Raw genomic sequence first — 27,883 nt, forward strand, 5'->3', positions numbered from 1 at the left:
CAAAGGAATTATCTCAAATTGATATGTTTTAGACATATTCATGCATATGATTATTATCTTGTGTTTTTATATGTCCTTATACCTATTCTTGGTCTCTGTAACATGACAATATGCTGCAAAATATCGTTAAAATAAGTTTAAAACAGATTTTTGCCTTCTTTGGAGCCTAGGATGACAAACATTTTCTCAATTCCATAATGTCCATTTCCCCCAGGGCATGCAAAATGTTGCTAAATCCGCGTCAACATTTTTTCTGCCGTGTTGCGGGCAACATTAACTTGTAAACTGTGTTTTAGTCAAAATAATACACATTAAACAATACATAAAAGTAATTAAAAGGACAATGCTGATCGATTTCTCGGTACATGAGAGGAAATCCCAAAAGATTGCTGGAATAAAACATCGACGAGGTGAGGTTCGTACGAGCCTTGCAATTTTCCTTGCCTGTTTTTGCCAGTTGTCCATACCCCTATTTATAGCCCATGTACAATATTGGCTCATTTTTGCGTTCCAGGAGAGAGCAACCTGTGTGAGTGTATGAGTTTCAAAATATTTGGTAAGTCCCTAAATATACTAATGTAAAAACCCCCATTTTTTGTTGAAAGCTGAAAATAATGGGAGGATATGCGGATTTTGCCGCCTCACACATGCTTATGTATTCTGCCAGCGTTTATTTCGATATATCGATTGTTGTTCAAATCAATTCAAATTGTAATCTGGCGCCCACGTTTAAAACTTACTTTTCTGTATGAACACATGCAAACACTTGCAAACAATTTATTCACAATCATTTTTGTGCTCCAAACCACTACAAATAGCACACGGAACACGTCCAATATTATATTTTGAATTTATGGTTATTTTTAATGCCGATAAGTTCCTCCTATCGCACAAAACTACCGATAGAATATTACCCTATATATGTCGCCAGTCCAGTACGACGAAAAATATGTATCGATGTATTATCAAAATATTTATCATCCCTACGAAGATAGCTAAATTTTTATGTTGCTTTTTCCATAAAATTTGTTTGAATTTTAACCAATAAAACGTGTAGTTTTCTACTAGCACAAGCGACAATCGGTGAGAAAATGTTCGGCGGCAATGAGGTGATTAACGTTTAAGCGCAAAGGTGCGGTGAAAACGCGTGGGTGAAGAAAATTGTGGGGTGAAAAAAGTGCGCGTGTGGAGTGAAGAATACAACGCTGAAAAGTAGCCGCTGCGCTGCGCCTGCTTCCTGCTGCCTGGTCTGGACAGACCAGACCCCCTCGTGAACGAAACGTTGTAAACAATTGTATTTGCGTGATTTTCCACCACCATCCACCCTCATATATCGTGTTACAGTGTAATGTGCTGAGTGCTAGAGCAAGTAATATGGCCCAAATGAGCGCAAACGAACCCTTTGACGATGAGCTCTTTGAGACGCGCCTAGAGGCGCTGAAGGACACACAGGAGGGCATACAGCAGATGTCGAATTGGTGCCTGCAGCACCGCCTCAACCATAAGAAGATCATCCAGTCCTGGCTCAACGTTTTCAAAAGAGGTAAGGCACTGCTGTCGCGCATATTTAATGCCGGAGTCAGAACTTATTCTGTTGTGCTTTTAGTGCGTGTGGATCATCGATTGGTGCTCTTCTATCTGGCCAACGATGTCATACAATATAGCAAGCGGAAGCGATACGAATTCGTGGAATGCTGGGCCACAGCCCTCCAAAGAGCCACCACCATGGTGCGGTAAGTCATCAGAAATCCCCCTTAAAAGTCACTCGATACTAATATCTCTTCTCTTGGCAGAGATGAACGTGTCAAGGATAAGATATTGCGCATCTTTAAGATCTGGGAACAGCGTGAAATCTACAATGAGGAATATCTGAGCGATCTCAGCGGTCTGCTCAACATTACGCCGCCAAAGAAATCGCAAATTGATGCCAGCGACGAGTTCCAGAATGCCACACTCATTGCCCAGGTGCGCGAGTGCGTGGAACTGGCGGAGGCCACCGACAAGAGCATGAAGAAGCTGCCGAAGCCACCGCATCTAGAGATCGAGACCATCAAGCAGCAGCTCAAGGACAAGAGCCACTCGGGGGACATTGAAAAGGAAGTGGAACGCTGTGTGGCCTTCATAAATGCCTACAACAAGAATTTGCAAAACGAAATCAAGAGCCGCAAGGCAGTGCTTGCCAGCGTGGAGGCGGCTAAAAAGTTTTACGAGCATCAAGGCAGAGAGGTCAAAGTGGTGGCCAGTGTAAGTCCCTATAATAATGCTGATCGATCCCTCTCTCTGTAGCATTTTTCTGTCACTCATCTTAGGCCTATAAAAGTTTCGGCACACGCATAAAGATTGTGAAAAGGAAGCTGGATGAGACCATACCCACGCTGCAAAGTCCCATACCATCGCCGGACATAAATGCGCCATCGCCCGAGCGTGATGCAGATCTCCAGCTGCCCGACGAGACAAGTCCGCCATTGGGAATGGTAAGGAAACCGAAAGGAACTGAGCAGATGGGAGGATTTTATTTATTTCCAATTGTAGAACATGTTCAGCGGCGGATTGAATGGTTTCTCGAGCTATTTGGACAGCGGCAAGCTCCCTTTCGACATCAATGACTTCAAGCGGGACTCGAAGGATCTGGGAAGCGCCATCGAGGTAATTGGCTCGCGTTCGGATGATGAGGCCTATGCGCCGAGCGCCAATTTTTACAAACCAGAGCCCCTCTCCAGCTACAGCAACAACAACAGCAGCGGCAGCGCTGGCGGTGGCAACAACAGCTCCATACCTGGCCTGGGTGGAGGAGTAGGAGGCGGCGGCGGCGGCGGGTCTGGTGGTGGAGGGGAATACAATCCCAATCATTCGCAGTTTGACAGTCCATTGGCACCGTCTGCGATTTTTGGTTCCAACAACCAGGAACAGTATGTGCCTCCGCTGCCCTCGCATCATGGCTATGGGGGAAATAGTGGCGGCGGTCAGGATGCACAATATACACCCGCTCCAATGCCTCCACCCCCATTGCCACCATCCATTGGCTCGACTGGCGGCAGCGGCGGCGGCGGAAATGGAGGAGATGACTTCAACAGCACCTGGAACATGAGCATGTCGTGGACGCCGCTGGACACCAGTTTAAATAGCAGCGGTGCCAGTTCCTCCGCCTATAATCCGCAGTCCACGCCGCATTCACCGCCCCATTTCGAGCGCAAGGCCAGTGTCGCCCCGCCAGAGTACAGCGAGCATTTGCACAATAATGTCGCAGCACTGGGCGCCGAGGATGTGGATCATCGCACGCTCCAGCTGCCGCCGGCCTTTAATTTCGGGGCAAAGCTGGGTCTCAGCCAGGACAAGACACGCCAGCTGGTAGATATTGATCATAGGAATCTTATATCCCTCACTGGTTCCCCTGGCGGTGCAGATAAGGTAGTCGACTCACTGGCGCATAGATCATAGAATTTCCTGTCATAAATGTCGTATTTTTAGGATTTTGGTGGTGGTGGTGGGGATGTGGACTATCGCATTGTGCCAGGCTCTGCTGATGAGGGCATCATGGCTCCGCCTGGCAATAGCTATGCCAAGACCAAGACCAGCTCTCCGCACAAATCCAATGCGAGTAAGTAGTTGGAAACGTCTTTTGGAAATTTCCAATCCATAATGCAAATTGTCTTGCAGGCTCTTCATCGGAATCCGATCGTTTAGATGGCGGTACACGCTATGATCCTGCAGATATGGTCATAGATATGGACATGTCGGACGATGATATCGATGAGTCGCAGCGAGGTAGTCGGGTTTTCTTTGCTTTCTATATTTTTAAGAAATTTGTTGAACTTTTCGCCAATTTTCTCAATTTAGAACCCAAGGAGGAACTGGAGGAGGCTGAAGCGGATGCCAATGGTGGTTTGACGCCATCGCGTCCTGTACTTTTGGAAACCCCCACAGATTTCATGAATCCCTGGGAGTCGAACAACAGTTTTCTGGGCCAGCCAATGCAGGATATGTCCGGGGAGCAGGACCAGCAGCAGCAGCATTCACCGCTTGGCCAGCAGCAGCAGCAACCATGGAATCAAATGCCTCAAATGCATATAGGAGCGGGAGCACCGCCGCCGCCGCAACCGCCGTATGGAGCTCCCTTTCCGTATCAGCGTTACGGGCCACCCATGAACAGTCCGGACAACATGCAGCAGCGTGGCCGTGGACGAGGTCGCGGCTGGTCGAACCAGGGACCGTATCCAAGAGCACCCTATCAGCGGCCGCCTGGACCTTACGATGGTGGACCCGGACCTGGGCCACGACCGTTCTATGCACGCGGTGGTGGTGGTGGGCCTGGAGGCGGCGGCAGCATCGGTGGTCAGATGCGTGGACGTGGGCGCATGCGTGGTAAAGCTTGGATGTAATTACGTTACGTATTATATAACTATACAGACAACAGACAAAAGAAAGCACGTGCGACCGCTGTGCACACCTTGCTCTGCTTCGCCTTCGTCTTTGCCCAGAATAGGTTTTAGTTTGTAGTTCTCTCTCACTTATCTCAGCTCGATTTAGTTTAAAACCGACGTAAATTGTACAGAACAAACCCCAAAAGCAACCTAAGCCCGGGAGGGCGGCCAATATAAACCCAATATATATCGTGTGTCTATATACATATATATATAAAGACGATTGATCGTTTGCTAATTGATAAGACGGTTATACAGATTTTAAATTATTGCAATTCAACCATATAAAAGTGTTTAAGAAACTGTGAAACAACATTTTACTCTTAAGATTTAAGATTTCTTCCACGTCTCTTTGGACCTATCGACCTATTGAAAGCAATTTTAATCTGCAATACTTGATAGATTTCTCGTTAAAGTTTAAATAAAAATGATATGGGAGGAGCTCCATTGAGTGATTTAATTATGTGCAAAATAAGCTGATCTGGATCTGAGTCACCACACCATCCTTTCCATCAGTAGACCTCTTTTCCGGGAGACTTTCAGACATAACGAAACCCATATGCAAAGACTTTTAAAACCACACACATATTTTACAATTAACCTTTAAGTTTAGAGCGTTGCCTTAGCTTCTATATATGTATTTATATCGTTTGCTATCAATTTAGTTAAATGCGCCATTGCTTCTTAATTCTTAAGTCCCCCCCTAAGTACACTGTAAATAGTTGTATAATTAGTCCAAAAACAATACTGAATTCTTAACTTTGGGTCAAAGCCACAGTTGTGTATGCTATGCTCTTCACTAAATGTTTATCGTAATAATATTCATAATGGTATATGCATATATATTTCACATTAATGTTTGATCATGAAAATCAACACACAAAAACAAAAGTAAAAAAAAATTGATATCGTTAAAAGAAATTGCAATAAAGTTTGATTTCTTTACTTAAATATTCACTGGAAACGGTGCAAGGACCCATAATCGGACTACAGTTTGCAGGACCCGACTTTACTTCAAAACCCTTTTGACTGATTTTGGAACAATGTTCAAGCGTTACTTTTAGTCAATTTCATATTTAAAGTTTTTATTTGATTATTTTTTGTCGATGTGATCGAAAAATATTTTTCTAAGGCTCCCTTTTTGGTCTTTAATTGATACATGTTTGACCTTTAAGAACTACGACTGAAGTTTTCACAGATTACAATTTTTCAGATAGGTTTTTGATGTTTAATCGATTTGCGACAGAATCCTTTAATAAATATCAAAAAACGACTGATATCTAATTCATGATGACCTTAGGCGTTGAATACTAAAAACTTAAAGTATTTACTTATTTAATACCTTCTTTGAGTGCAATCGAATCTCTTTTGGACTGATACCCTATACTTCTTTACTTTCTTGTCAAGAACATAGATTCTTGATTAGCGATCATCAAATTTGGAAATTCCAATCAATTATTTCATAATACCCGCAAAGACTGAAACTAATTTGTATAGCCCATTTTAAACTATGAACCTCAAACTATATCCTAAATCGAGATAAAAAAGGTATTATGTATGATCTTTAAACTTAGGTTCTAACTCTAATTAAAAACTTAAAGAAATATGCATGATTTTTACGGAAAGTGTCTGTACATAAGCTCTAAACTAAATTTTTTAATCTCAAAACATTAGTGAAGAGCATTCCATATACATATAAGAGTTCCTTTTGGACCTTAGAATTACGAACATAGTTATAGATATTATAGTTATAGTTTAAGTAAATGTTGAGTATTTAGTTGTATAAATACAAAAGTCAATGTGATATTCGAAAATTGAAACTATATCTTTGTATCCTTTTCTTCGGCTTTTTATTGTTTTAGAGTTCATAGAGCGGTGGCTTAGTGACGGGAAACACAAACAGTTCCCATAGTTCGCATAGCATTTACAAATGACTATGTTTAAATCAATTGATATTTGGTCGGTATCCTGCCAAAGGATCTAAGGCAGCGCTAGGGTCCTGTTTAAGGATCACTGTTTACCTGTTGACGTTTGCGGCTCTTAATCACTTCTGTTTGGAGGTCCGGCCCCTCTCTCGCTCTATCTTCTGTCGTGTCGGAAGTCGGAACTCATTAATCGTGTGCTGGTAAGTGATGTTTTGACCTTTTCGTATGGTTAGTTTAGTGGGTGTGGCACACTCCGCTACTAAGCCGTGCCGCCTGAGAGCTCTCACGAATAACTAGGATACGCTCCTTGAGAGACGGGTTGTCTGTCGGCGATTTGGTAGAATAGACGATAAAGTGTGGCGAATGTTAACAAATGTTGCAAGACCGATGCGATCGCAAAGGATATGTCAATATACATACGAGTATACAATGGCTATAGGTTTTCCCCATGCCGATCTGAGGGTAAATCAAATGTAAAAGCTAAAATGAAAACAATCGGATGAGGAACCGAGGTACCCTATCCAAAAATACAACCAGTATTTATCCTATTTCTCCCACAGATTGACCAAGGATTATTTTTATAAAAATAATATACATACATAATTTTAAAAAAAAATTCCACTGCACTCCACTATTACTATTTAATGATTACGTTATACACTTGTTTTTATATTGTATTTCTCGTATGTTCTTGTTTTCATAATAAGTTATATTTAAGTTAAAAATAACATGTTATCAAGTTAGTAATTAATTGTGGCTTGTGCTACGCTTTAAACTTATTGTTTGTTATTCTTCTTTTGTGATGACAACAGCGCCTGTAGTTCATTCTATCTTTTCGACTAGGAGATCGGTGGAGTACAGGCACACGGGATTGGTGAACATTTTTTAAAGAATTTAAAATACTGAAGCACCCCTTGGTAAATTAGTAACAACTGAACGAAGATATCTTCATAAAATGAACTGAACTTGAAAAGGCAATCTTCCAAAAGGTTGTCTGCACATGAACACGATGCTACGATGTCTAGAAGACATCCCCGTTTTTCGTGCAAGGATATGGCACTTAAACCTTGATAGGAGCCGATCCGCTCCGAAATGCAGAATGCGCTTTTGAAAGAACACATACAAACAAAATCTCGGGTAAATGTAGGGCATATTTTTGTTAAGTCAAGTCAAAGTTGAAAAACAGGCCAAAAATTAAATGGTTTGGAAGACCAGTATTTTTTTAGTGTTGATCAGAACTATTCGTTATGTAGTCTACAGTTTATTCTCCTTAACTAAAATTCAGATTATTTTTGAAAATAATTGATCAATTATTGAAAGCTCTGGAATATTATCTATTAGACTTTTGCCACCTCTTTTCGACTGAGGCCCCACTGTGCGGTGACAATGACGATCCAAATAATTTGTATATAATAGAGAGATTTACTTGAAATTTGTACGTAGTTTTTATTATAAGGAATCTTTGAATTTTCGACACATTTTTGGTGCACATGACCATTCAAATTTCGAAAAATCCAAACTCCTTTAAAAACTGTACCTTCAAAGTCGTTTCAATTTTCAATTATTAATTTTTTATTAGCCAGCGCTCTAAAATTACAACTAAAATAAAAATAGTAAACGATCCTTAAAACTAACAGCCTTTATAAGTTTACACTAGGTTCAAATTGTTGCTACAACACCATCCCATCCCATCCCATTCCATCCGTAGAAGGATTTCCCGTGAAGAAAGATCAATAGTCTCTTGAGAGCAGCGTGACCAGATCCCCGATATATGCCTGGGCCATTTGTAGCGTCTCGTATTTGGAGAGTCGTCGATCGTGTCCCAGAGATGGAACCACATCCCGCAGCTTGTCGAAGGCATCATTCAGGCTATTCATCCGACGGCGTTCCCGTGCATTCGCCGCCAAGCGACGCTTCTTAAGAACAGCCCCACTGCACACAGGAGACGAAGAAGATGATGATGATGAGGAGGACAATGATGAGGAGATGGAAGTGGAGAGCTTGCTTCCGTGTTGCTGATGCTGGTGCTTGGTCCAGTAATTGGAACTCCTTTGCTGGCATTTGCCCAAAGAATTCGCTTGATTCTGCTGATGCTGGTGCTCCTCGGCCTGGACAGAGAGCATGTGCTCTAGTCCCAGGACAGCAGGGGTTTCATAGTATAGCTGCTCCATGGAACAACTGTTGGTCTCATCCGAGAGACTGTCGCCGCTGCCACAGAGCTCCTGTTGGTACATGAACTGCTCCAACTGCTGAAAGGCATCCATGCCTTGAACTTGGACATGGGAATCCAAATCCGTATGGGATTCGCTTGGGTAGTAGAACTGCTCGATCAGATCGTTGTTGGTCAACATGTTGAAGGCCGAAGGATAACTGAACAGACTGGGCTAGTCATACATCTTTATATAGCTGGGCAGAGTCGCTGGATCCGCTGCCCTTTTATGATTGGCTTAGGTTCTGGTTCAGGTAAACCTCCTGCTACCTGATTCGCTGTCCTGGCCTGATCCTCTTTTACCTGTAAGCAATCGGCAGAAAGTAGCTCAGTCCCAGAGCCAGAGCAAGAGCCCGTGCCCCAAATTGGCTTGCGGTCAAAAACGTTTAATTGCCCCTCGTCTACCTCCGATCGGATCGGATCAGGTCTAGATGGACACTCCTCGAGTGGCCTTTGCCGCTGCTTTGTTTGACCTGTCATTTGGCTACCGTCCGGTAATCATACCTCTCTTTTGTAAGCTGAAATTGACGTTTTATAGTCCAAACAATTGTTGCCAAGGTCAAAATGCCAGCGCAAAATGTACAGCAGCAGACAGTGAGATCAGAGCAGAGCAGAGCAGAGCAGAGCAGAGCATGGCTCCCAATGTGGGAATTATTTCCATAATTTTCGCATCGATCGGCTCGGTCTGCTGCCACTCCACCCTATATATATATGTATATATATATATCCACATCCATATCTCCAGCTCCATTGCATGTCTGTGGTCTAGTAAGTGGTCGTTCCGTTTTGGCTTTCCAGCAGAACAAAGAAAAAGAATTTCGATGTGCGGTTTGCAACTTTCGATTTTAGTCGATTGTACTTTTATTATTGGGTCAAACGTAAATATCTTGCAAGTGGCTGACTGGCTGGGGCTTTCGCTGGAGGCCTCGAGGTGAGGCCTCCTTTCACATGAAAGGAGTTTGCGGGTAGGTATCAAGAAGTTTTCAAGTCTGCCACAAAGTCTGTTCTGCAGAATGCGCAATGTACATATCAACCCGAGGGGACTGACACTTTTGGAGACATTTCAGAAAAAATTTCCCATAAGAAAAGTACTCAGAAAACTCTTTCATTTCATTTCATCATAGCATTAGCATTAATTAGAATTATAGTCCGAGCACAAGATCCTAAGCGGTTCATTTAAGGAATTAGTCGATCTAGAAAGAAAAAGGAACAACGGTATATATTTTCTAGGGGATCTAATAGAAATCCTGAAGCTTATGCGGCTCAAACCTTGATCAAGTTGTGTACAAAAAAGACAGCAAGCATTTTTCTTTTCATTTAAGAGAACCACCACATAGGGTGGGTTATAAAGAACCAACAGAGGGGCTAGATCGATACCCAATTTGTGTGGCAGTCCCTTCACTAAATTGTATCGATCTCTGAAATGTTTTATGTTTGAATTAAGTCTTTTAGATATATTCAGTCATGATTATTTTCTAAACCCATATTTTTTAATGAGCAACAACTACTAAGGCCGTTAGATCGCAGAGTGTATAGCCGGTACTCAAAAGGTACTCTACTCTTACCACATTTACCATTTAAATCGCTCTACTTTCCACACCGTAATCAGACCTCGGGTCAGTCCGGCTCAAGCCCACTTTCAAGTGGCCGCAGCGAAAGGTTAATTAACTCAGAGCCACAGATGCACTCCACCCATCAAAAGAGGAAAATCAATTCAAACAGTTCGCTGAATTTCTATAGAAAACGGCCAAAACAATTGGGCAAACACTGGCTGAGGAGAAGCGCCAGGCATGGCTAAATTGTACAAATGATCGACCAGTGCATGGACCCAGATATTTCACACAAATTGTCAAGAACAAAGCCGAGGGTGTGGGGGAGCTATGCCGACAAAAGGATCCGACGTTTGATCTTAACGCTGGCCACTGACCATGATGATGATCGCTGATGGATCTGATCGATTGACTTTGTCAAGAGTGCCACGCGACCGCAGCTTAGTAGCAGATCCCGGTTCCCGATCCCAATCCCAGCTCAAGCATTATGCTGCAATATTCGGGAGAAAGGTTCGCGGATAGTCTAAAGATCGTCAACGCCCATGAAGATCCAGATGATCCTGGCATTTCCTATTAGCATTTTGCGTGGACTACCTGAGAGGCATGCTCTTCTTTTCGGCTGTCAAAATAGCAACAATAGGTAGTAGTAAATGGTGGGCGGTTCTGGTTGAAAGTGGGAAACCTCTCTCTCTCTCTATCTCAAAGTCTATTCTTGGGCCAACAATAGGTCACCTGATGATAATCCTCTGGTCCGTCTGTTGGTTGCGTGTTTCATCTGGTTTGCTGTTCTTCTCTTCTCAGATTAATCGTTTTCGTTTTGCGGATTAGATGTTGGCGCTAAATTGCGAAAATACGATTAGAGGTGAGGTTCCAAAGTCAAGAGGAATTCCATGGGAACTTGTTGATCCTTCTTTGTTATAGAATCCCAAGACAATGGGATCGATCTGTGGCTGCTTTTTTTCCATTGTATTACCTCATGGAGAACCCATTCCATAGATTTCTGAGCCAAATTACCATGTAATAATCTGGAATTATGAATTATTATATTCGACTATTTGTTTGTTTCCAAATAAATTTTGTTGTGGTCACCCAGATGTGCATCCAGACTGCATGTCGGGACTGGGATTTAAAGAGTGGAGTGCTCTTTGGGACTGGAGTGGTACTCGTATAGAGAAAGGTACATTTGTATGGTAATTTTCTTGGCTCAAAGCAGGCGACAATTTCAACAAAACTCATGCCATAACTTAGGTCCAGTCCTACCCCCGACTCCTGGGGTAACCCTTAGACCCTCGCCCTCGACCCCTAGGTATAACCAACAAACAAAAAACTTGTCCGTTAGGCTGCCTCCCGATAGCGCCCCTGGAAAGTGTCAGGCAATTGCGTTCGTTTATGAGAATTTATTGACACTCGAGCGGTATCACGGGCTAACACAAACAGATCCTTGATCCTTGAAGGGCTGTGCGTGTGCGTGCGTATGTGCAGGTAATCAGTGCAGGGGTGTGCCCCGCCGACCTTCCTTGATGAGTATCATAAATTGTCATCACATAAATAGTGCAACAACAGGATCGAGAGCGCATCGTGGTGACATTTATGACTCTATTGCCTCGACTGCTGTTGCGTGGCTCCTGCTGCTGGGCAATCAGTGTCCCATTTTACACGCGACGACCCAGATCCGATCCCATATCTTAATAACCATTTAATGGTAGCGGTAAACGATGCACAAACAAAGTTCAAAGCGGATAAGAACTGCCTTCTCCGAACGGAAAGTGTTAATGGATGCAGTGATAAGGGAGTGCGAGCTGGAAGTAAGCATGTTCCAAATATCGTTGCAAACTCCGTTCCATTGATGAAAACAAGAAAAAACACTCCACTCAAAATACATATGTGGAGATCAAATTGGACTATATGCAACGGAAGTGCTTATATGTCTTACAGAAATCGTTTTGGGAAAATAGAATACCTATTTCGACACGATTTTATCAAATATGCAAAATTTATTATAGCAATATGTTCATTTCCCACGAAAATTTCACCTAGGCCAAAAGCCATGAAGTGTCTTGGAATAGAATACAATAGCTTTACTGTGGAGTCAAACAGATCTGCGATAATCGAGGGTTCCGTCGGTTCGGGTGTCCCAATAAATGATCTTTGGAAAGCAGCCCACGCCTCGTTAATAAATATAGTAATATACTAATTAATATATTAATATATATATATATACAAATAAATTGTTTCGATTTCTGAAATGTTTTCTGTTTGAATTAGCACTAAATCAGAGCCAAAGATCCCTTGGATCCCACAGTGCATCAGCTTTATAGCCGGCATACAACTGAGGCAGACGGAAAAAATATCACCAAAAATAACGATCACTCAATTATGTACATAAATAAATATAGCTAATATTTTATTTAGATTATTGAAAAGAACTGAATACATTGAACGCTATGATCGATAATAGTTTTGTAAAGCGGGGAAGGGAAAGGTGTAGGTAGTCTCACAGTTAAACGCTTCCAAAAAGTAGCACACACACACACACCCAAATACATTTATCTAAAATAACAATCCATCAAAGTCCAAAACGAACTGTGAGCACCCTTTCATTCCCTTCCCCATTTAGTAGTTATCACTAGGTGCATAATGAAATCTTTATGATTATAGCCACAATCTCGCGGCTGTGGCTCTCTAATACTTTTTTTTTTGCCTTTCGCGTATCTATTTGTCATGTAGTAGTAGAAGTAGAATTAGTATTTGTATTAGATAGTATATAACTCTTGAATCACAAAAATGTTAATATCGGGGTGGGGTTCGATTAGGAGGTGGATGAATGCAGGTTAAAACATGATACGTCTTGTCATAAAATTATATATAGTTGGCTGATATGATGATTGATTTTGATTCTGATCTCATGTGTGCCAGGGTGCTAGATGAGCGAATACACTATGTTATACGATAGCTGCTAAAGCTTCAAACGCACATGGAGACACACAATAAGTGATAAATCGCCAGCCGCATATCAGCGACAGAGACAGCCCAGAGACACATCCAAGGACAGTTGGGAGGGGGGGGTCGGTAGGGACAAGAGAACGGCAGCCGGCGTGTCGTCTAAATTGGTTCATTCCGGTTGCTTTGTTTATCACTTATGGAAATGCTTGCTACTCGCCTAGAGCCCAGAGAGCCTAGAGCGTTGTTGAGGTCACCGTACTGACGCCATGCACCAGAATTGTGGGCGGCAAATCGGCCGTCAGCTCCGTCAGCAGCTCCACATAGCTGGCACTGCGTTCCGCAAAATCTGTTGCCGAGAGCTTTGGTGGCGCTGCCAGATAGATGAACGATAGCGCCGTCTGATCCGAACGATCGCGTATAATTTGATTTGCCCTCTGCATATACAGGAGCGAGCGATTCATTGTTAATATCGGGGTGGGGTTCGATTAGGAGGTGGATGAATGCAGGTTAAAACATGATACGTCTTGTCATAAAATTATATATAGTTGGCTGATATGATGATTGATTTTGATTCTGATCTCATGTGTGCCAGGGTGCTAGATGAGCGAATACACTATGTTATACGATAGCTGCTAAAGCTTCAAACGCACATGGAGACACACAATAAGTGATAAATCGCCAGCCGCATATCAGCGACAGAGACAGCCCAGAGACACATCCAAGGACAGTTGGGAGGGGGGGGTCGGTAGGGACAAGAGAACGGCAGCCGGCGTGTCGTCTAAATTGGTTCATTCCGGTTGCTTTGTTTATCACTTATGGAAATGCTTGCTACTCGCCTAGAGCCCAGAGAGCCTAGAGCGTTGTTGAGGTCACCGTACTGACGCCATGCACCAGAATTGTGGGCGGCAAATCGGCCGTCAGCTCCGTCAGCAGCTCCACATAGCTGGCACTGCGTTCCGCAAAATCTGTTGCCGAGAGCTTTGGTGGCGCTGCCAGATAGATGAACGATAGCGCCGTCTGATCCGAACGATCGCGTATAATTTGATTTGCCCTCTGCATATACAGGAGCGAGCGATTCATTGTCTCATCGCCATCGTCATCCTCCAGCAGGGCATTATCCGCCTGACCGGTGTACTGTTTGAGGGTCCGGGCATGACGTATGAAATCCGAGTCCCTACTCCATTCCTCAATCTCTATAATGTCAGCTGTGATTCGGAGTTCTTTGAGGGACTGTTGCAGCTTCATCTTGGAGAAGATTTCCATTTGAGGGGCCTGCGTGTCAAAGGTGCTAAGGAAAAACGGAAAAAATTGTAGGAAAATTCTATTTGGGATTTATCAATGGACCTACCCCACAGTGCGTTCTTCATTTGTCTCGCACAAAAAGATTCTCACACGAAGATGCTTCCATTTGGCCAGCATTATCACGGCCAGCTGCATCATGAACAGAGAAACCATATCAAAGGGATCACCAGATGTCGGATTGAATATATTTATGGGCCACACATCAATGTATTTAACATGCTTGCTTCTGCAGAATATGAAACAGAACAGATAAAATTCCATAAAATTCCGATAAATAATATGCTTTCCACTCACATGGCTATAAAGTTCTTATCCAAACGCTGAAAGTTCCTGCACAGGCACAGATTCTTCTTCATGCGCAGCGTATCGCATAGGATCTGAACGTATTCCTGCACCTGGAAATGCTTTGGATCACCATCGCGTCGTATGGGAAAGTTCTGTATGTCGCCGCTGTTAAAGTCATCCGTTTTATAGGGGGAGGAACCGCTGTGAGAATGAAAAAACCAAAAATTGATAATCAATTCTCATTTCAGCATTATTTTCACTTACTTTTGGAAGAAATCTTTGGGTGCTTCGTTATCATAGAAGCCCAGAATAATCGTATTGGGTTTCATTGCACCAATTCCCGACAAACGAATCAAATGCTGCACGCCCTCGCGAATGCTGCGGCTCAGCGTGACCTCTGTGAAGGCCTTGACGCGCATGTGATCTAGGAATGACCACCACTGCTGATTCTCCTCCACATCCTCGACGCTCTTAAAGTCACCCACTTTCACATGGCCAATGATGTAGAGGCCGCTCTTCTTGAGATCGTTGACAAAATCGACCAAAGGGCAGCAGGAACGTGGCGAAGAAACCAGGAGAAGTATTTGCGGACGCCAGAACTTGACATGATCCTTGCGCGGATCCAGCATGAGCAGATACTTGCGCACCTGATGGAACATCAAGGCCTGAGAGATGGACCCCCACTGTGCTGCCTGAGTGGCCGGTGAAAAGAGATGCAAAGCAATGACCAAAATCAGGCACAGAATGATGCAGGAGGAGGCATAGATCGGATTGATCACAAACATCATGATGAGTGTGCCCAGCAGACCCACAAGACACGTGTGCCAGGTGAAGTACTTGAACAGAGGCCGGAAGTTTGGTGCACCCGTCAGCTCAATGCCCAAGCAGGCAAGATTGGTGGCCAGATACGAGAGCATGAACAGCACCGAGTTGATCTGCGCGATGATGTTGAAGGAGCCAATCAGCAGGATGCACTCCACCATTACCCAACTGACAGCAACGGCGGCAATCGGATTTCCCTTCCACGTTCCATGCAGCACAAAGTTCAGCAGCGAGCCAAACACCTGATCCTTGGACAGGGCCTCCAGAATTCGGCTAGATCCAATCAGGTTGCTCAGTCCCGTCGAAAAGGTGGCCGTCAGTATGCCAATGGCCGTGAATGGTGGCCAGACATTGACGGGCATCAGGAAGAGGTAGTTATTCCTCATCGTCACGCCCGGTGTGGTGCAGCTCATCAGGAACGAGAGGATGATGTATGAGACGAAGGTAAATGCCACCGCCGATAGTGTGCCCCAGGGAATGCTCTTGGCGGGATTCTTCAGCTCCCCAGACATGTTCGCACCAGCCATGATGCCCGTCACGCCGGAGAACAGCACACCGAAGGTGGTGGCGAAGTCCACCATCTTGTTGTTCGATGTATAATCGTGGCCATATTGCTCTCCCAGATTATCGCTCAGTGTGTTAGCACTCAGACCCGTATACGGTAGAAAGTGCGATGAAGTTTCATTATAATATGTATTTTGCAAGGGCACCGGTATCTGCAATCACCAAAAACAAAAAAACTATCTAGGTTATCGCAAAAATCAGCTAATTAATACTATATGTTCTACACATGTATGCACATTTATATATATGTATATATAGTATATATAATACATTTGTAATCAGTCCCGCTCATCATCACTCTCTGACTCACAAGAATCGTCATTTCAATTTGCCTAAACCCTTGGGTCTTATCGTAGTTCTGTGGGTTTTTAGATATGCATTTGAAAGGGGAATTGTTTAATACAGCAAAACCCACAAAAACTGACCGGAAAGATAAAAGCTGGCCAGAAAACGAGAAACGAGGAAACATGCGGACAAGTCGGTATATTGTTGCTTCTAACGATGTTTTAATGTGGGGAATTATGTGTATTTACAGAAAAATATTAGACTGGGAAGATAAAAGCCGAGGGAATGCAACAAAAGACTGGATTCCTTTCGATTCATGTTAGGGTAGATATATGTATCTTTTGGTGAAAATGTGCTCTGTTCTTGAATAAACGGAATGGAGTGTTTTTCTATGATCTATTAATCGTTGAATAGCTATAACATATTATATCTATAAGAAAAGGCACATGTTCCTTAAACGTTTTGGGTAACTACCCCGGGGTACAGATCTTTTTGGTGGCTTGACACGACCTTCGACAGCCTCGCACCGCAAAATAATGCTTCATCTGTGGTGTTCTTCAGTATTTATCGCCATAATATAAGCAGAAAAAGAGTTCCCAAGAAGCTAGAGTTCTTCAAGAATGCATACATCAATTCTAAGGACCAGATGTGATTACTAATGGAATTCCTATGCATATGTAAATTTATATGTATACTCCAGGAGCTTTTTCATACATTTGTGGAGAACTACTTGATGAATCATACTATATTTCAATGTGTTTCTGCTGTGAAATATAATACAAATCTGCCAGAAACACACAGAAACAATCGAGGCGCTACTCTTTATCACACTTGGGATTTCTGCTACGAGTATGCCTTAAAATTCAATTTTAAATAAATGAGCCACATGAGCCATAGATAGCCTAGATATCGGTATAGCGTATACTCCGCGATTGATAAGCCTGACAGGGCTTTGGGTCAATGAGTGATGGTCGAAGGGGAGGGGGATGTGCTGGAAAAACACTTACCGTGTCATTGGTACCGCTCAGAGACAGGAAACTGATATACGTAGCAAGCAGGGAAATAGTCACCGTACCCAAAATAAGCACTGACGTTTTGGCAAAGAGTGCGGCACCCACTAGGCAGACCAGGAGCTGGCAGGTGTTGATGATGCTGCTGGTGAGGAAGCGCCACCAATCGCCGTCGGGCAGGGTGGCACCGTCACTGACAAAGTGTCCGCCCGGGCCAAAGTTATCCATGATGGCCTCGGTGCAGCCAGTGATGGCCATTGCCGAGCCGACAACATTCGCAAAGAAGAACAGGGTGCCAATGGAACCACCAAATTCTACGCCCAGAGTGCGACTGATCATGACTGGAAAAGGTTTATCATTAGATATTAAATCTACTATAGAAGAACATTTATATAACTCACAGTAGACGCCTCCACCTTCAATGGCTCCATTGGTAGAGATGGCGCAGACAGACGCCACCGTAAACAGAAGTATCCCATAGGCTATGAGGAACTGCAGCAGAGTTATGTACAAGCCCGCATTGCCGACAATGTAGCCTAATCCGATTACACACAGAGAGAGAAAGTCAGCCACAGATAGAGAATGAAAAGTTCAATGGACCGAGACAACAAGTGTCTGTCGGTCCATGACGTCACCAAGAAAACAGCACGTACCAACACGTATAAACACCAATGCGCTAAACATCGACAGGGCCACCGGACTGAAGACCCCAGCAAAGGTGCCCAGTGTCCGGCCACTCCGTTCCGGATTCTGCATCCCAAACTCCACATAGCCATCGCCGGATTGCGGCGTTTGCGGGCGAGTGGTGTCCGAGTTGTTGCCACCGAAAAGGGAACCGAAGCTTCGGAACACACTGCCAGCGCTGCCGTTGCGCGGCGCGGCAATGGGAGCCGTTTCCTGATCCGTGTTGCTGCTCATCACGGCCGAAGGTTGAGTAGCGCGTAGCTCCAGAACGGAAAACACGATAAAATTGCTAGCAAACCAATAATAATTTCTATCTTTGTGTGCAATCGCCTTTGTTTACTGTATGCGTGCTTCGATATGTTCAAGCAGGGCTGCAGCAGCAATCGATACGAGATCACGGCCATATGACATTAGGCGTTGCTAACTTTGCTGCGAAGGGAGAGTATCAATGATTTGGTGTCTAATCAGAATACTATCGAGCTAAGTATCTGTCGCTTCTCAAAATGTTGTAAATTTTCAGAGAAGATGAAGACGATTCCTGGTGATGTGGTGGCCAGGTGAACTAATTGGAACGAAGGGCAGCACCCAACTCCCATCACCCCTTCCATGGGAGGGATTTTTTGCCTTGGGCTGATCATACTTATTGTAAGTAGTAGCGCCTTACGATGATTAAGTTGGCCCGATACTATCCATAGTATCGATTTTGTAAATCGATTTTTTTCAAAACTATCGAGTGGCGCCTCAGCTGTTCGGGTTAAAAAAGTTGAATTTCACCAATTTAACATGGTAAATGATAAAAAGCGTCGCTCGCGGTCGCGGGAACGCTTCAGGGACGAGCGTCAGCAACAGGGAGTTGGCCAAAGGGATAGGGAGCGTGAGAGAGAACGACCACGGGAAAGGGAGCCGCAACGTGGGGAGAGGCCAAACGATAGGGAGAGGGACAGACGCCAGCGGCGTTCTCGTTCCCGGTAAGTTTTAATTGCCTTAATTCATTAATTATACATACTAATAAGCTTCTTTTACAGTGAGGATCGCATCAGACGTCGGTCACCAGATCGCCAGAGGCCCAGGGATAACAATGGCCAAGAGCGTTTACGTGAACGCGGTGGTCCAGGAGGAGGACGCATGGGAGAACCGGAAAAGAGAGTCAAACTGGATTCGAGCACCAGTTCCGGCAAACCTGATGGTAAAGAGGATGAGGAAATGCCAGATGAGAAGCAAGAACACAAGCTAAAGAAGGAACCGCTCTCCCTGGAAGAGTTACTGGACAAAAAGAAGCGCGAGGAGGAGGCACGTGCCAAGCCGGTCTTCCTCACCAAGGAGCAGCGTGCCGCAGAGGCCATCAAGCGTCGCCAGGAGGAGGTGGAGCGTCTACGCGCCGCTCAAGATGCAGCTCGAGAGCAAATGGCAGCTCCCAGAGAAATAAACATGTCCATAGCCACCGCCCCAGCAACGGCACCTCCATCGGCGCCAATGCCGCCGCCTCCCTCGAGGCCAGAGAGACGTGAGCGTGGCAACAGAGGCGACAGGGGTGGTGGTGGTGGTAATAATAATAACGGCGGTAATCATGGCGGCGATGGCGGTGGAGGAGGCGATCGCGGTGGTGATAGGGATCGGGATAACAAACGGGCCGAAGATCTCACCCACAAGGACAAGGAAAAGGAGCTGGAGGCCATTCGGGAGCGATATTTGGGTATCGTGAAGAAGAAGCGGCGCGTGAGGCGTCTCAACGATCGCAAATTCGTCTTCGACTGGGATGCTGGCGAGGACACATCCATTGATTACAATAATCTGTACAAGGAGCGTCACCATGTGCAGTTCTTTGGTCGCGGCAACGTAGCCGGCATCGACATCAAAGAACAGAAGCGCACCCAGAGCCAATTCTATGGGGACCTGCTGGAGAAGCGTCGCACAGAAGCCGAGAAGGAGCAGGAGAAGGTGCGTTTGAAGAAGATGAAACGCAAGGAGGAGAAGCAAAAGTGGGACGATCGCCACTGGTCCGAGAAGGACAACGACGAGATGACTGAGCGCGATTGGCGCATCTTCCGTGAGGATTACAATATAACCATCAAGGGTGGCAGGATACCCAATCCCATACGGAGCTGGAACGAGTCCGGCTTCCCGCCGGAGATCATCGATATCATCGATAAGGTCGGCTACAAGGAGCCCACGCCCATTCAGCGCCAGGCCATACCCATTGGCCTGCAGAATCGTGACATTATTGGCGTGGCCGAGACGGGTTCGGGTAAGACGTTGGCCTTCCTGATTCCCCTGCTCTCATGGATTCAGTCTTTGCCCAAGATTGAGCGTCTGGAGGATGTGGATCAGGGCCCGTATGCCATTATCATGGCACCCACCCGTGAGTTGGCCCAACAGATTGAGGAGGAGACGATCAAGTTCGGCCAGCCCCTAGGCATACGTACTGTGGTCGTGGTGGGCGGTTTGTCCCGTGAGGAGCAGGGCTTCCGCCTGCGTCTGGGCTGTGAGATTGTCATCGCCACACCGGGTCGTCTCATCGATGTGCTGGAGAATCGCTATCTAGTGCTGAATCAATGCACATACATTGTCCTCGACGAGGCAGATCGTATGATTGACATGGGCTTCGAACCCGATGTCCAGAAGATCCTCGAGTACATGCCCGTGACCAATCTCAAACCGGACACCGAAGAGGCCGAGGATGAGAACAAACTTATGGAGAACTTCTACACGAAGAAGAAGTACCGCCAAACCGTGATGTTCACGGCAACGATGCCGCCGGCTGTGGAGCGTCTGGCCCGATCCTATCTGCGACGCCCATCCACCGTGTACATTGGTTCCATGGGCAAGCCAACGGAGCGCACAGAACAGATCGTGTACATGATGGGCGAGAACGACAAGCGCAAGAAACTCATGGAGATCCTGTCGCGCAAGATCGATCCGCCAGTCATTATTTTCGTCAACCAGAAGAAGGGCGCCGATGTACTGGCCAAGGGCCTGGAGAAGCTCGGCTACAATTCGTGCACCCTTCACGGTGGCAAGGGCCAGGAGCAGCGAGAGTACGCTTTGGCGGCCCTCAAGTCGGGCGCCAAGGACATACTGGTGGCCACCGATGTGGCTGGTCGTGGTATCGACATCAAGGACGTCTCCCTGGTTATCAACTACGACATGGCCAAGTCCATCGAGGACTATACACATCGTATCGGTCGTACGGGTCGCGCTGGCAAGACTGGTTGTGCCATCTCCTTTGTCACCAAGGACGACAGCGGTCTCTTCTACGACCTCAAGCAGTGCGTCACGGCCAGTCCGGTGTCCACATGCCCACCCGAACTGACAAATCATCCGGAGGCACAGCACAAGCCCGGCACCGTAGTCACCAAGAAGCGCAGGGAGGAGAAAATATTCGCCTAAGATTCTCTTTCAATTTTCGTGTGAAAATAAAATTATGATAAAACTATCCAATAAAGCGGTCGACATAAGGATCTGTTTCCAGGGATCCCACCATTTCCATTTTAACTTCGCTGACTCTTTATTTCTCAATCATCTCAGCAAACGAAGGAACAAGGCGTTCCTGCTTTGCTTTGAGTCCATTGGCAAATACTTGTCATAGAAGTCTACGATGATTTCCTCAATCTTGAAGCCAAACTTTTGGTACAACATCACCGCCGAATTGCTGGCGGACACATGCAGTGTGATATCCTTGGACATGCAGGTCTGTATGAGATGGTAGAGCATGAAACTGGCTATGCCACTGCGCTGCCAATTCGGACGCACGGCCATGAACGAGATGTAGGCCTCGTTGTAGCCCACGTCGGGGACGAGGAAACCACAGCCAATGACCAACTTCTTGTAGAGGGCCACCACACTGTAGTCCGGATAGCTAAGGCATTCGCTTACTGCAAGACAAATTAAACAATTAAAGCATTTTTTTGATTGACCATTAAATCTGATCTGCAATCTAACCATCAATGTTCGGCCAGAAGGCACTCTGAAGCAGGGCATTCACCGCCGGTATATGCTGCGGCCTCACGTAGCAAAAGTCTATGGGCGATCGGGTGGGATGGCAGCGATTCACGCGATGCTGCAGCTCGCACATAAGCTTCAGCCAAGGCGGGCCCATCGTCTCGCTGCGAAAGATGAAGGGATGCAAGACCCGCTGCGAGTACGGAGACTCGAACATTTCATACTGAGTGGAGCCCGTAATGCGAGCATAGAACGAGCTCTTGGGATTCTGTTGGGAGTGGGCCAGCAGCTGATAGCGATCCAGGATTTGTGCCTGCTGTTCGCCATGCATCTGACGCCGTGCCCTGGCCGTGGGATCAATGTGCTCGTCCAGGTTGAAGATGAGCCTGTTGTGCTCTCGCTTCCATTTGCGCAGGCACAGCTTGCGATACAGGCGACGCACAAAGGCTGGGATGCTCAATTGGCACTGCTGCTCCAGCGAGAAGATCTTGTGCAGCCGCTCATACACCTTCTGCTCCTCGCAGACGCTCATCAGGGTTAGATTCTCGCTGGGTATGGCCACATCATCCGCCTCTTGGGGTCTCTCCTGCAGCCAGGGCCAATTACGGCGCGGCTGTCGGATGAAACCGCTCGGCTTGCAGTGCCCTATCAGTGGGGCTTTAGTTTGCAATGCCTCTTCGGAGATCTCTTCCATTTCCTCTTCAATGGGTTCCTGCTTGATTTTCTGGCTTTGTTCGCGGGGCTGATAATTGGTGATTTCCACTATTCGCGGCTGATGGCTAGAGGTAGCTTCCATCTCCTCCAACGCGATCTCTTTTTGGTCTTCGGTTTGATCTTCCTCGCTCTCTGCGCTGGCCTCATCTGCTGGTAAATCCGCGGCCGTCGTCTCTGCCATCTCCTCTTTGATGTTGGGTCCGTGCTTCACTTCTTCGCTGGTGTCCGGAATGCCAAAGTTTGTCTCCATGTCGAATAGACCACCACTGGGCGAGGGAGACTCCAGCAATGCTTCCGTCATAAAGAAATCTGTTTTTCCCGCTCCAATCAGGGGTGGTGGCATTATGCCGGGTAAACTGCTGAACATGCTGAGTTCGTCGCCACCAAAGCTCTCGGCTAAAAAGTCCATAAGGCTGGCCTGCACACTGCTGAGTGGCTGGGGTGATTTAACCTCCTCTTCCTCCTTTACTGTCATGGACACACGCGCCTGAGGCACTGGTATGGTGGGAGGAAGCGGTGGTTCCTCTGGGATTACAGTGGCCACAGGAGGCGGTGGCTGCCTGGGTTGTCGTCCCATATAAGGACTGAAAGTGATAGAGTTTCGTTACACATGACGATCTGTACCTATGTTGTGGGTTCAAGCCTTACATAGTACGGGCACAGCCTTCGCTGCAAGGTGTAGGAACCTCGGCTACAGCAGGAATCTTTACATTCTCTTCGACGATGGGTGCACTATGATCAATCACATCCACCTCACTATCACTATCATAACCGGCAAGGGAAGGTTTGTCAAATCGCATCGCCACGCGTTGTTCCTGCGTTTTCTCATCTGCATATATGTAGATGGAAACATGTATTCCAAACCGAAAGAATTTCAACATCTAAACTCACATTCTCGTTTCGTGCTTCTGGGTGTTTGGTTTGATTTGGCCAGCTTCCACCAGCCTGTCTCATTGAACTGTTCCATGGCCGAAATGAAGTATTTTGGGCTATTGTGTGAGAGAGTACCCGAGACGGAGCCAGTCCACTTCTTGCGACGGCGACTAGAAGAAGGTTTGTTAAGAGTCTAGTCTCCATGTCATGAACTTGATTACTCCACTCCACCACTCACGCATTCGGGCCGAATATGTAGTTCCAGTTGCGTTCCACAAAACTGATGATGTGTGTGCGCCAGTGGAAGAACCCATGATGACCCAGACCCTTCTGTTTGTGCGACAGATTGTAAAGGGTCAGTGTCAGCACCATCAGCCAGGGCATCTTCTGACGCACACACTGCTCTTTCACATCATTGTGTGTATACGGCGCTCCTTTCTGTTTCAGCTGCTCCTCCGCGCACGTTGCACATGTGAAGTCAAAGAAAATATCACCCAACAAATCACCAGGAGTACTCGTGTGCAGACACTTGATGTGCACCAGTTCATCGCAATGCTCGCACTGCAGGTAGTTGTCATCGTCGATCCTTAGCTGGCAATACTTGCAGTTGGCATCGACCTTTTCGCTTTCATTTGATTCTTCCATACTAGTTGTTTAAATTAAAAAACAATTTAAAAAAAAGGTAAACAACTTGATGATGGCACTATCGAGACTATCGATGCTTGAAAAATAAACCGGCCATCGACTGTTTTGGTCGATAGTATCGAAAATTGCTTAAGAAATGTTGAATGTTGTTCGTTCACAATAGTCAATGGTTCTTTTTTCGTTCGTTAATGAACCGCCCATCCAACACTGATTCCTTCTATGATCAATCTATTAAATTTCACTTTCAAAGGTATATAGAAATGCAATACAAGCAAGTATTTAGAATAGGCCAATCAAGTAGGAAATATGGAATTATGTGGGCACGGCTAAATGTTTTATGTAGCTAGTAATATTCGACGGAAGATCAAAATTTGAATATGTAAAATAGAACTTGAATTCGTCAGTATATTAACGGTATATGTATTTCAAAAGAGACGGTATATTTCGGTATAGTTCTGAGGGTCGGACCGTATACCTTATCGGACTTTATTTTCTTGCCACCACGTCTAGCTCACACACCTCGCAATTTGTATACTTTTCATAGTATTTTCTAGTATTTTCCAGTATATTTTAAGACGCGTTATGGACTCACCCTCTTGTCCAATGCACCAATGTAGAAACCGTGTAGAAATGCCACTTAGAGCCATGTCCCAGGCCACATCGAATACTAATTCGTGATCAGAATCGGATTCCTGATCGTTTGCCATCAAAATCTCAATTTTTTCAAAAATGGAAAAAAGGCATGTCAAAAACGAAGGTTTTTCACACTAGCGCTTCCATGGGGCTAATATGAAAAAAACGGGCAAAAATGTTTGAAACGTACACATTTCCCCATCAGGTGTCGCCTTTGATAATTACATAAATATGTAGTTAATATGTAGCAACTGTGTAGTTAGCGCGTAGTTACCATGTAAGGAAATTAATTTAGTGGACATTTTTGTTGAGCGATTTTGCTTAAACCTTATTTCATAAACAAAACAATAAAGATGAGAACCTAAAGATAACCAGTCTTGTAGGAAATTGATATTATAATCGGATAAAATCATCAGTTTAGACCGTCAGGTCTTAGGTAGCTAGTTATATTCCACGGAATATCCAAAACGAGTAATGTGATGCAACTTGAATACAAATAATTCGCCAGTATATTTGCGGTATATTTTGAAATTTGTGACGTATTTTTATCGATAAGTCCGCGGTCACAGTGACTGATTCCTTCTTTTGGAACTTCGTATATGTCAAGATGGTATGTGTTTAAATTGGCTTTAAAAAATCGCCAAACATCCGCGTTAATTATTGTTGAAACCATGTAGAATTATTGAATTCTTGCAAAGTGCAACATTTTTTACCCTTTGTGGGTAATATTGTGTTTTGTGTTGTGCGTTGAGTGCGTTCTATTTGATTTTGAAAAATGTGTGTTTGCTTGCATTGCCGGAAATCTAATATGCTATGTTCTTGTGTCCCCCTCACCAGGTGAATGTACCAAAACAACGCCGCACCTTCTGCAAAAAGTGCAAGGTCCACAAGCTGCACAAAGTGACGCAGTACAAGAAGTCCAAGGAGCGCAAGGGTGCTCAGGGCCGAAGGCGTTACGACAGGAAACAGCAGGGTTTCGGTGGCCAGACCAAGCCCATCTTCAGGAAGAAGGTGAGACTCGCTTCTCTAATGGAAAATCGAAATTAGTTTGCACTTCCAGTAGACCTAAATCGCTGCGCTAATGGAGCATTCGGCTTTTTGGTGGGACATATGGTGCCAAAGCAAAATGTGGTGGTTGCACCGAGTGCGGCCTTAAAGGCAGCGTTATGTCGTCCTTAATATGACCATAACCGCCCCACCTGCAGCTCCAGACAATATTAATCAATGTAATTCATTTTCGTGGGTCTCTCTCTTTACACTTTATCTGTTGTTCATCGACATTCGCACTTCCAGTAGACCTAAATCGCTGCGCTCATGGAGCATTCGGCTATTTGGTGGGACATATGGTGCCAAATAAAAATGTGGTGGCTGCACCGAGTGCGGCCTTAAAGGCAGCGTTATGTCGTCCTTAATTTGACCATAACCGCCCCACCTGTAGCTCCAAACAATTTTATGTAGTTGCAACTCGGGCGTTTCCATTGCTAACGTGTTTTTTTTTCTCATTTGCAGGCTAAGACCACCAAGAAGATTGTGCTGCGTATGGAATGCACTGAGTGCAAGTACCGCAAGCAAACTCCTCTGAAGCGTTGCAAGCACTTCGAGTTGGGAGGTGACAAGAAGCGCAAGGGACAGATGATCCAGTTCTAGGCACCAACCCATACTTTTTCTATATCGAAGTGTTTTAAGTTGTTTTCTGCACCGCGCTTATGTGGCGGCAAATAAAACAAATTAAATTGTAGACGTAAGCTTTAGAAAAATGTTTAATCTACAAATGTAGCAATAATTGCTATATCACAAAGCGTCCTGTGCTGCTGGTTCTTCAGTTCTCTGGCTACTCACGGACACCATCTTCCAGAATTCGATCGGGTGTACTGAAATATAGCGGATTGAAAATAATTCGAATCAATATAAGCTAACAAGGCTATTCATACGCACTCCAGGAGCTGTGAATCCAAGCCTTCGGATTTCATTTTCTGCTTGACAGCTTGTGCCGGCACTCCAAAATGTAGCATCTTGAAGAATTTCCTATAACGAATATCCTCGCAGGTCCGCACCCCCGCCAGCTCGGGCTCCTGCTCAGTTTCCGGCTCCAGCTCGGGCTCAGGAACAGGTGGTTCTTCGACGGCAGGCGTTGGGGCTTCATCAATCTCGGTAGTGGCTTGCAGGGGTTTTGCTGGACTGTTTGTGTCACCGACAATTTCGCTGTCGGTGGGAATGGATGCCAGCTTTGCTTCCAAAATTACCAAAGAAGCCTCCGTCTTTTGTAATTGCCTCTCCATTTCAACAAACTTCGTTTCACAGCCCAAAGCAAACTCATTGAGAAAGGTGCAGGTGCTGATTAGGAAGTGGTTGACAAACGCCAGTATCCTTTTTTGGTTAAGAGGCGGTATCTAAAATAATAGTCAAATTACAAGACGGATGCCGTGGCCATGGAAGATACCTTCTTACCTTCGTTTTATCCACATCGCCTGTAATCGTTGCATTTGCATCCATTTTATTGGAGAATTTTTTTTATTTTATTAACTAGAGATGGCAAGTTGCCGATGAAAATATCGATAATTTGTTTTCGTTGTCAAATTAGCCAATTGTCTGGGCAGCACTCGTGTGGCGGTGCTAATCGAAAACAGTGCTGTTTGAAATATTGGTTTTAAATATTTTATTTATTCGCTTTATTGTATCTTAACATGAAATGTGTGAATCTGTTTATGGTATTTCATTGATTATTTCGATTTATTATAAAAGTATTGTTTATTCAATTAATATTTATTTTTTCCTTTCTCTTTTTATTATTTGTTCTTAGTTTTCTGTTTTTTTTTTTTTACTTTATATGTCTGTATAAACTTATGTGCTGGGGTTATTCCTTTGGGACCTGCAAATCTACAATGAACTCTTTAATTACGACTTAGGGGTAATGCTAATCATCATTATCATGTTCTCCTCGTCAGTTTCCCACGCTTACACAGGCTTAATCATAAGTCGAATGGTACATTCGCAATCTTTAATTTTTTTTTGTTACAACTTTCTTGCGTCTCTTTCTGTCATGAAAAAGAATTATATGTATGTATTTGTTTTACATAAT

At 44.9% G+C, this 27,883-nt stretch overlaps 7 protein-coding genes across 9 annotated transcripts; 3 read left to right on the forward strand and 4 right to left on the reverse strand.

Moving 5' to 3' along the window:
* Positions 1–926: 926 nt before the first annotated feature.
* On the forward strand, positions 927–6,546 carry LOC4817463 (uncharacterized). 2 transcript variants are annotated; one of them, XM_015180531.2, is made up of 10 exons: positions 927–1,109; positions 1,345–1,543; positions 1,607–1,733; positions 1,794–2,244; positions 2,310–2,474; positions 2,533–3,408; positions 3,469–3,598; positions 3,658–3,765; positions 3,838–4,375; positions 6,284–6,546. In XM_015180531.2, exons 1-10 carry the CDS (start codon positions 1,092–1,094, stop codon positions 6,303–6,305), a joined length of 2,634 nt encoding a protein of 877 aa, XP_015036017.2. In that variant the 5' UTR covers positions 927–1,091; the 3' UTR covers positions 6,306–6,546. The 2 variants fall into 2 exon arrangements, with proteins under 2 accessions (XP_015036017.2, XP_015036015.2); XM_015180529.2 differs by having other exon boundaries at positions 3,838–4,362.
* Positions 6,547–7,910: 1,364 nt separating this feature from the next.
* On the reverse strand, positions 7,911–8,753 carry amos (absent MD neurons and olfactory sensilla). Its single transcript, XM_001356551.4, has one exon. The coding sequence runs from the start codon at positions 8,695–8,697 to the stop codon at positions 8,077–8,079; it is 621 nt and encodes a 206-aa protein (XP_001356587.3). The 5' UTR covers positions 8,698–8,753; the 3' UTR covers positions 7,911–8,076.
* A 3,743-nt stretch (positions 8,754–12,496) lies between these two features.
* LOC4817446 (solute carrier family 12 member 9) lies at positions 12,497–18,365 on the reverse strand. 2 transcript variants are annotated; one of them, XM_033379280.1, is made up of 8 exons: positions 17,970–18,365; positions 17,718–17,852; positions 17,314–17,657; positions 14,900–16,173; positions 14,645–14,836; positions 14,397–14,576; positions 14,095–14,336; positions 12,497–13,475 (listed from the first exon to the last, which is right to left on the reverse strand). In XM_033379280.1, exons 1-8 carry the CDS (start codon positions 18,232–18,234, stop codon positions 13,282–13,284), a joined length of 2,826 nt encoding a protein of 941 aa, XP_033235171.1. In that variant the 5' UTR covers positions 18,235–18,365; the 3' UTR covers positions 12,497–13,281. The 2 variants fall into 2 exon arrangements, with proteins under 2 accessions (XP_033235171.1, XP_001356588.2); XM_001356552.4 differs by lacking the exon at positions 12,497–13,475 and having other exon boundaries at positions 13,516–14,336; positions 17,970–18,234.
* Positions 18,366–18,695: 330 nt separating this feature from the next.
* LOC4817447 (probable ATP-dependent RNA helicase DDX23) lies at positions 18,696–21,492 on the forward strand. Its single transcript, XM_001356553.4, has 2 exons — positions 18,696–18,968; positions 19,026–21,492. Exons 1-2 carry the CDS (start codon positions 18,784–18,786, stop codon positions 21,385–21,387), a joined length of 2,547 nt encoding a protein of 848 aa, XP_001356589.4. The 5' UTR covers positions 18,696–18,783; the 3' UTR covers positions 21,388–21,492.
* Atac2 (Ada2a-containing complex component 2) lies at positions 21,481–24,242 on the reverse strand. The gene is made up of 5 exons (XM_001356554.4): positions 23,765–24,242; positions 23,545–23,696; positions 23,302–23,482; positions 21,940–23,237; positions 21,481–21,872 (listed from the first exon to the last, which is right to left on the reverse strand). The coding sequence occupies exons 1-5, from the start codon at positions 24,169–24,171 to the stop codon at positions 21,517–21,519; spliced, it is 2,394 nt and encodes a 797-aa protein (XP_001356590.3). The 5' UTR covers positions 24,172–24,242; the 3' UTR covers positions 21,481–21,516.
* Positions 24,243–25,273: 1,031 nt separating this feature from the next.
* On the forward strand, positions 25,274–26,549 carry RpL36A (ribosomal protein L36A). The gene is made up of 3 exons (XM_001356555.4): positions 25,274–25,414; positions 25,642–25,815; positions 26,314–26,549. The coding sequence occupies exons 1-3, from the start codon at positions 25,412–25,414 to the stop codon at positions 26,449–26,451; spliced, it is 315 nt and encodes a 104-aa protein (XP_001356591.3). The 5' UTR covers positions 25,274–25,411; the 3' UTR covers positions 26,452–26,549.
* Positions 26,547–27,379, reverse strand: CCDC53 (Coiled-coil domain containing 53). The gene is made up of 3 exons (XM_001356556.4): positions 27,253–27,379; positions 26,740–27,194; positions 26,547–26,675 (listed from the first exon to the last, which is right to left on the reverse strand). The coding sequence occupies exons 1-3, from the start codon at positions 27,295–27,297 to the stop codon at positions 26,636–26,638; spliced, it is 540 nt and encodes a 179-aa protein (XP_001356592.2). The 5' UTR covers positions 27,298–27,379; the 3' UTR covers positions 26,547–26,635.
* Between the last annotated feature and the right edge of the window lie 504 nt (positions 27,380–27,883).

Source organism: Drosophila pseudoobscura, chromosome 4 (genome assembly GCF_009870125.1).
Source record: "Drosophila pseudoobscura strain MV-25-SWS-2005 chromosome 4, UCI_Dpse_MV25, whole genome shotgun sequence".
Lineage (NCBI taxonomy): Eukaryota > Metazoa > Arthropoda > Insecta > Diptera > Drosophilidae > Drosophila > Drosophila pseudoobscura.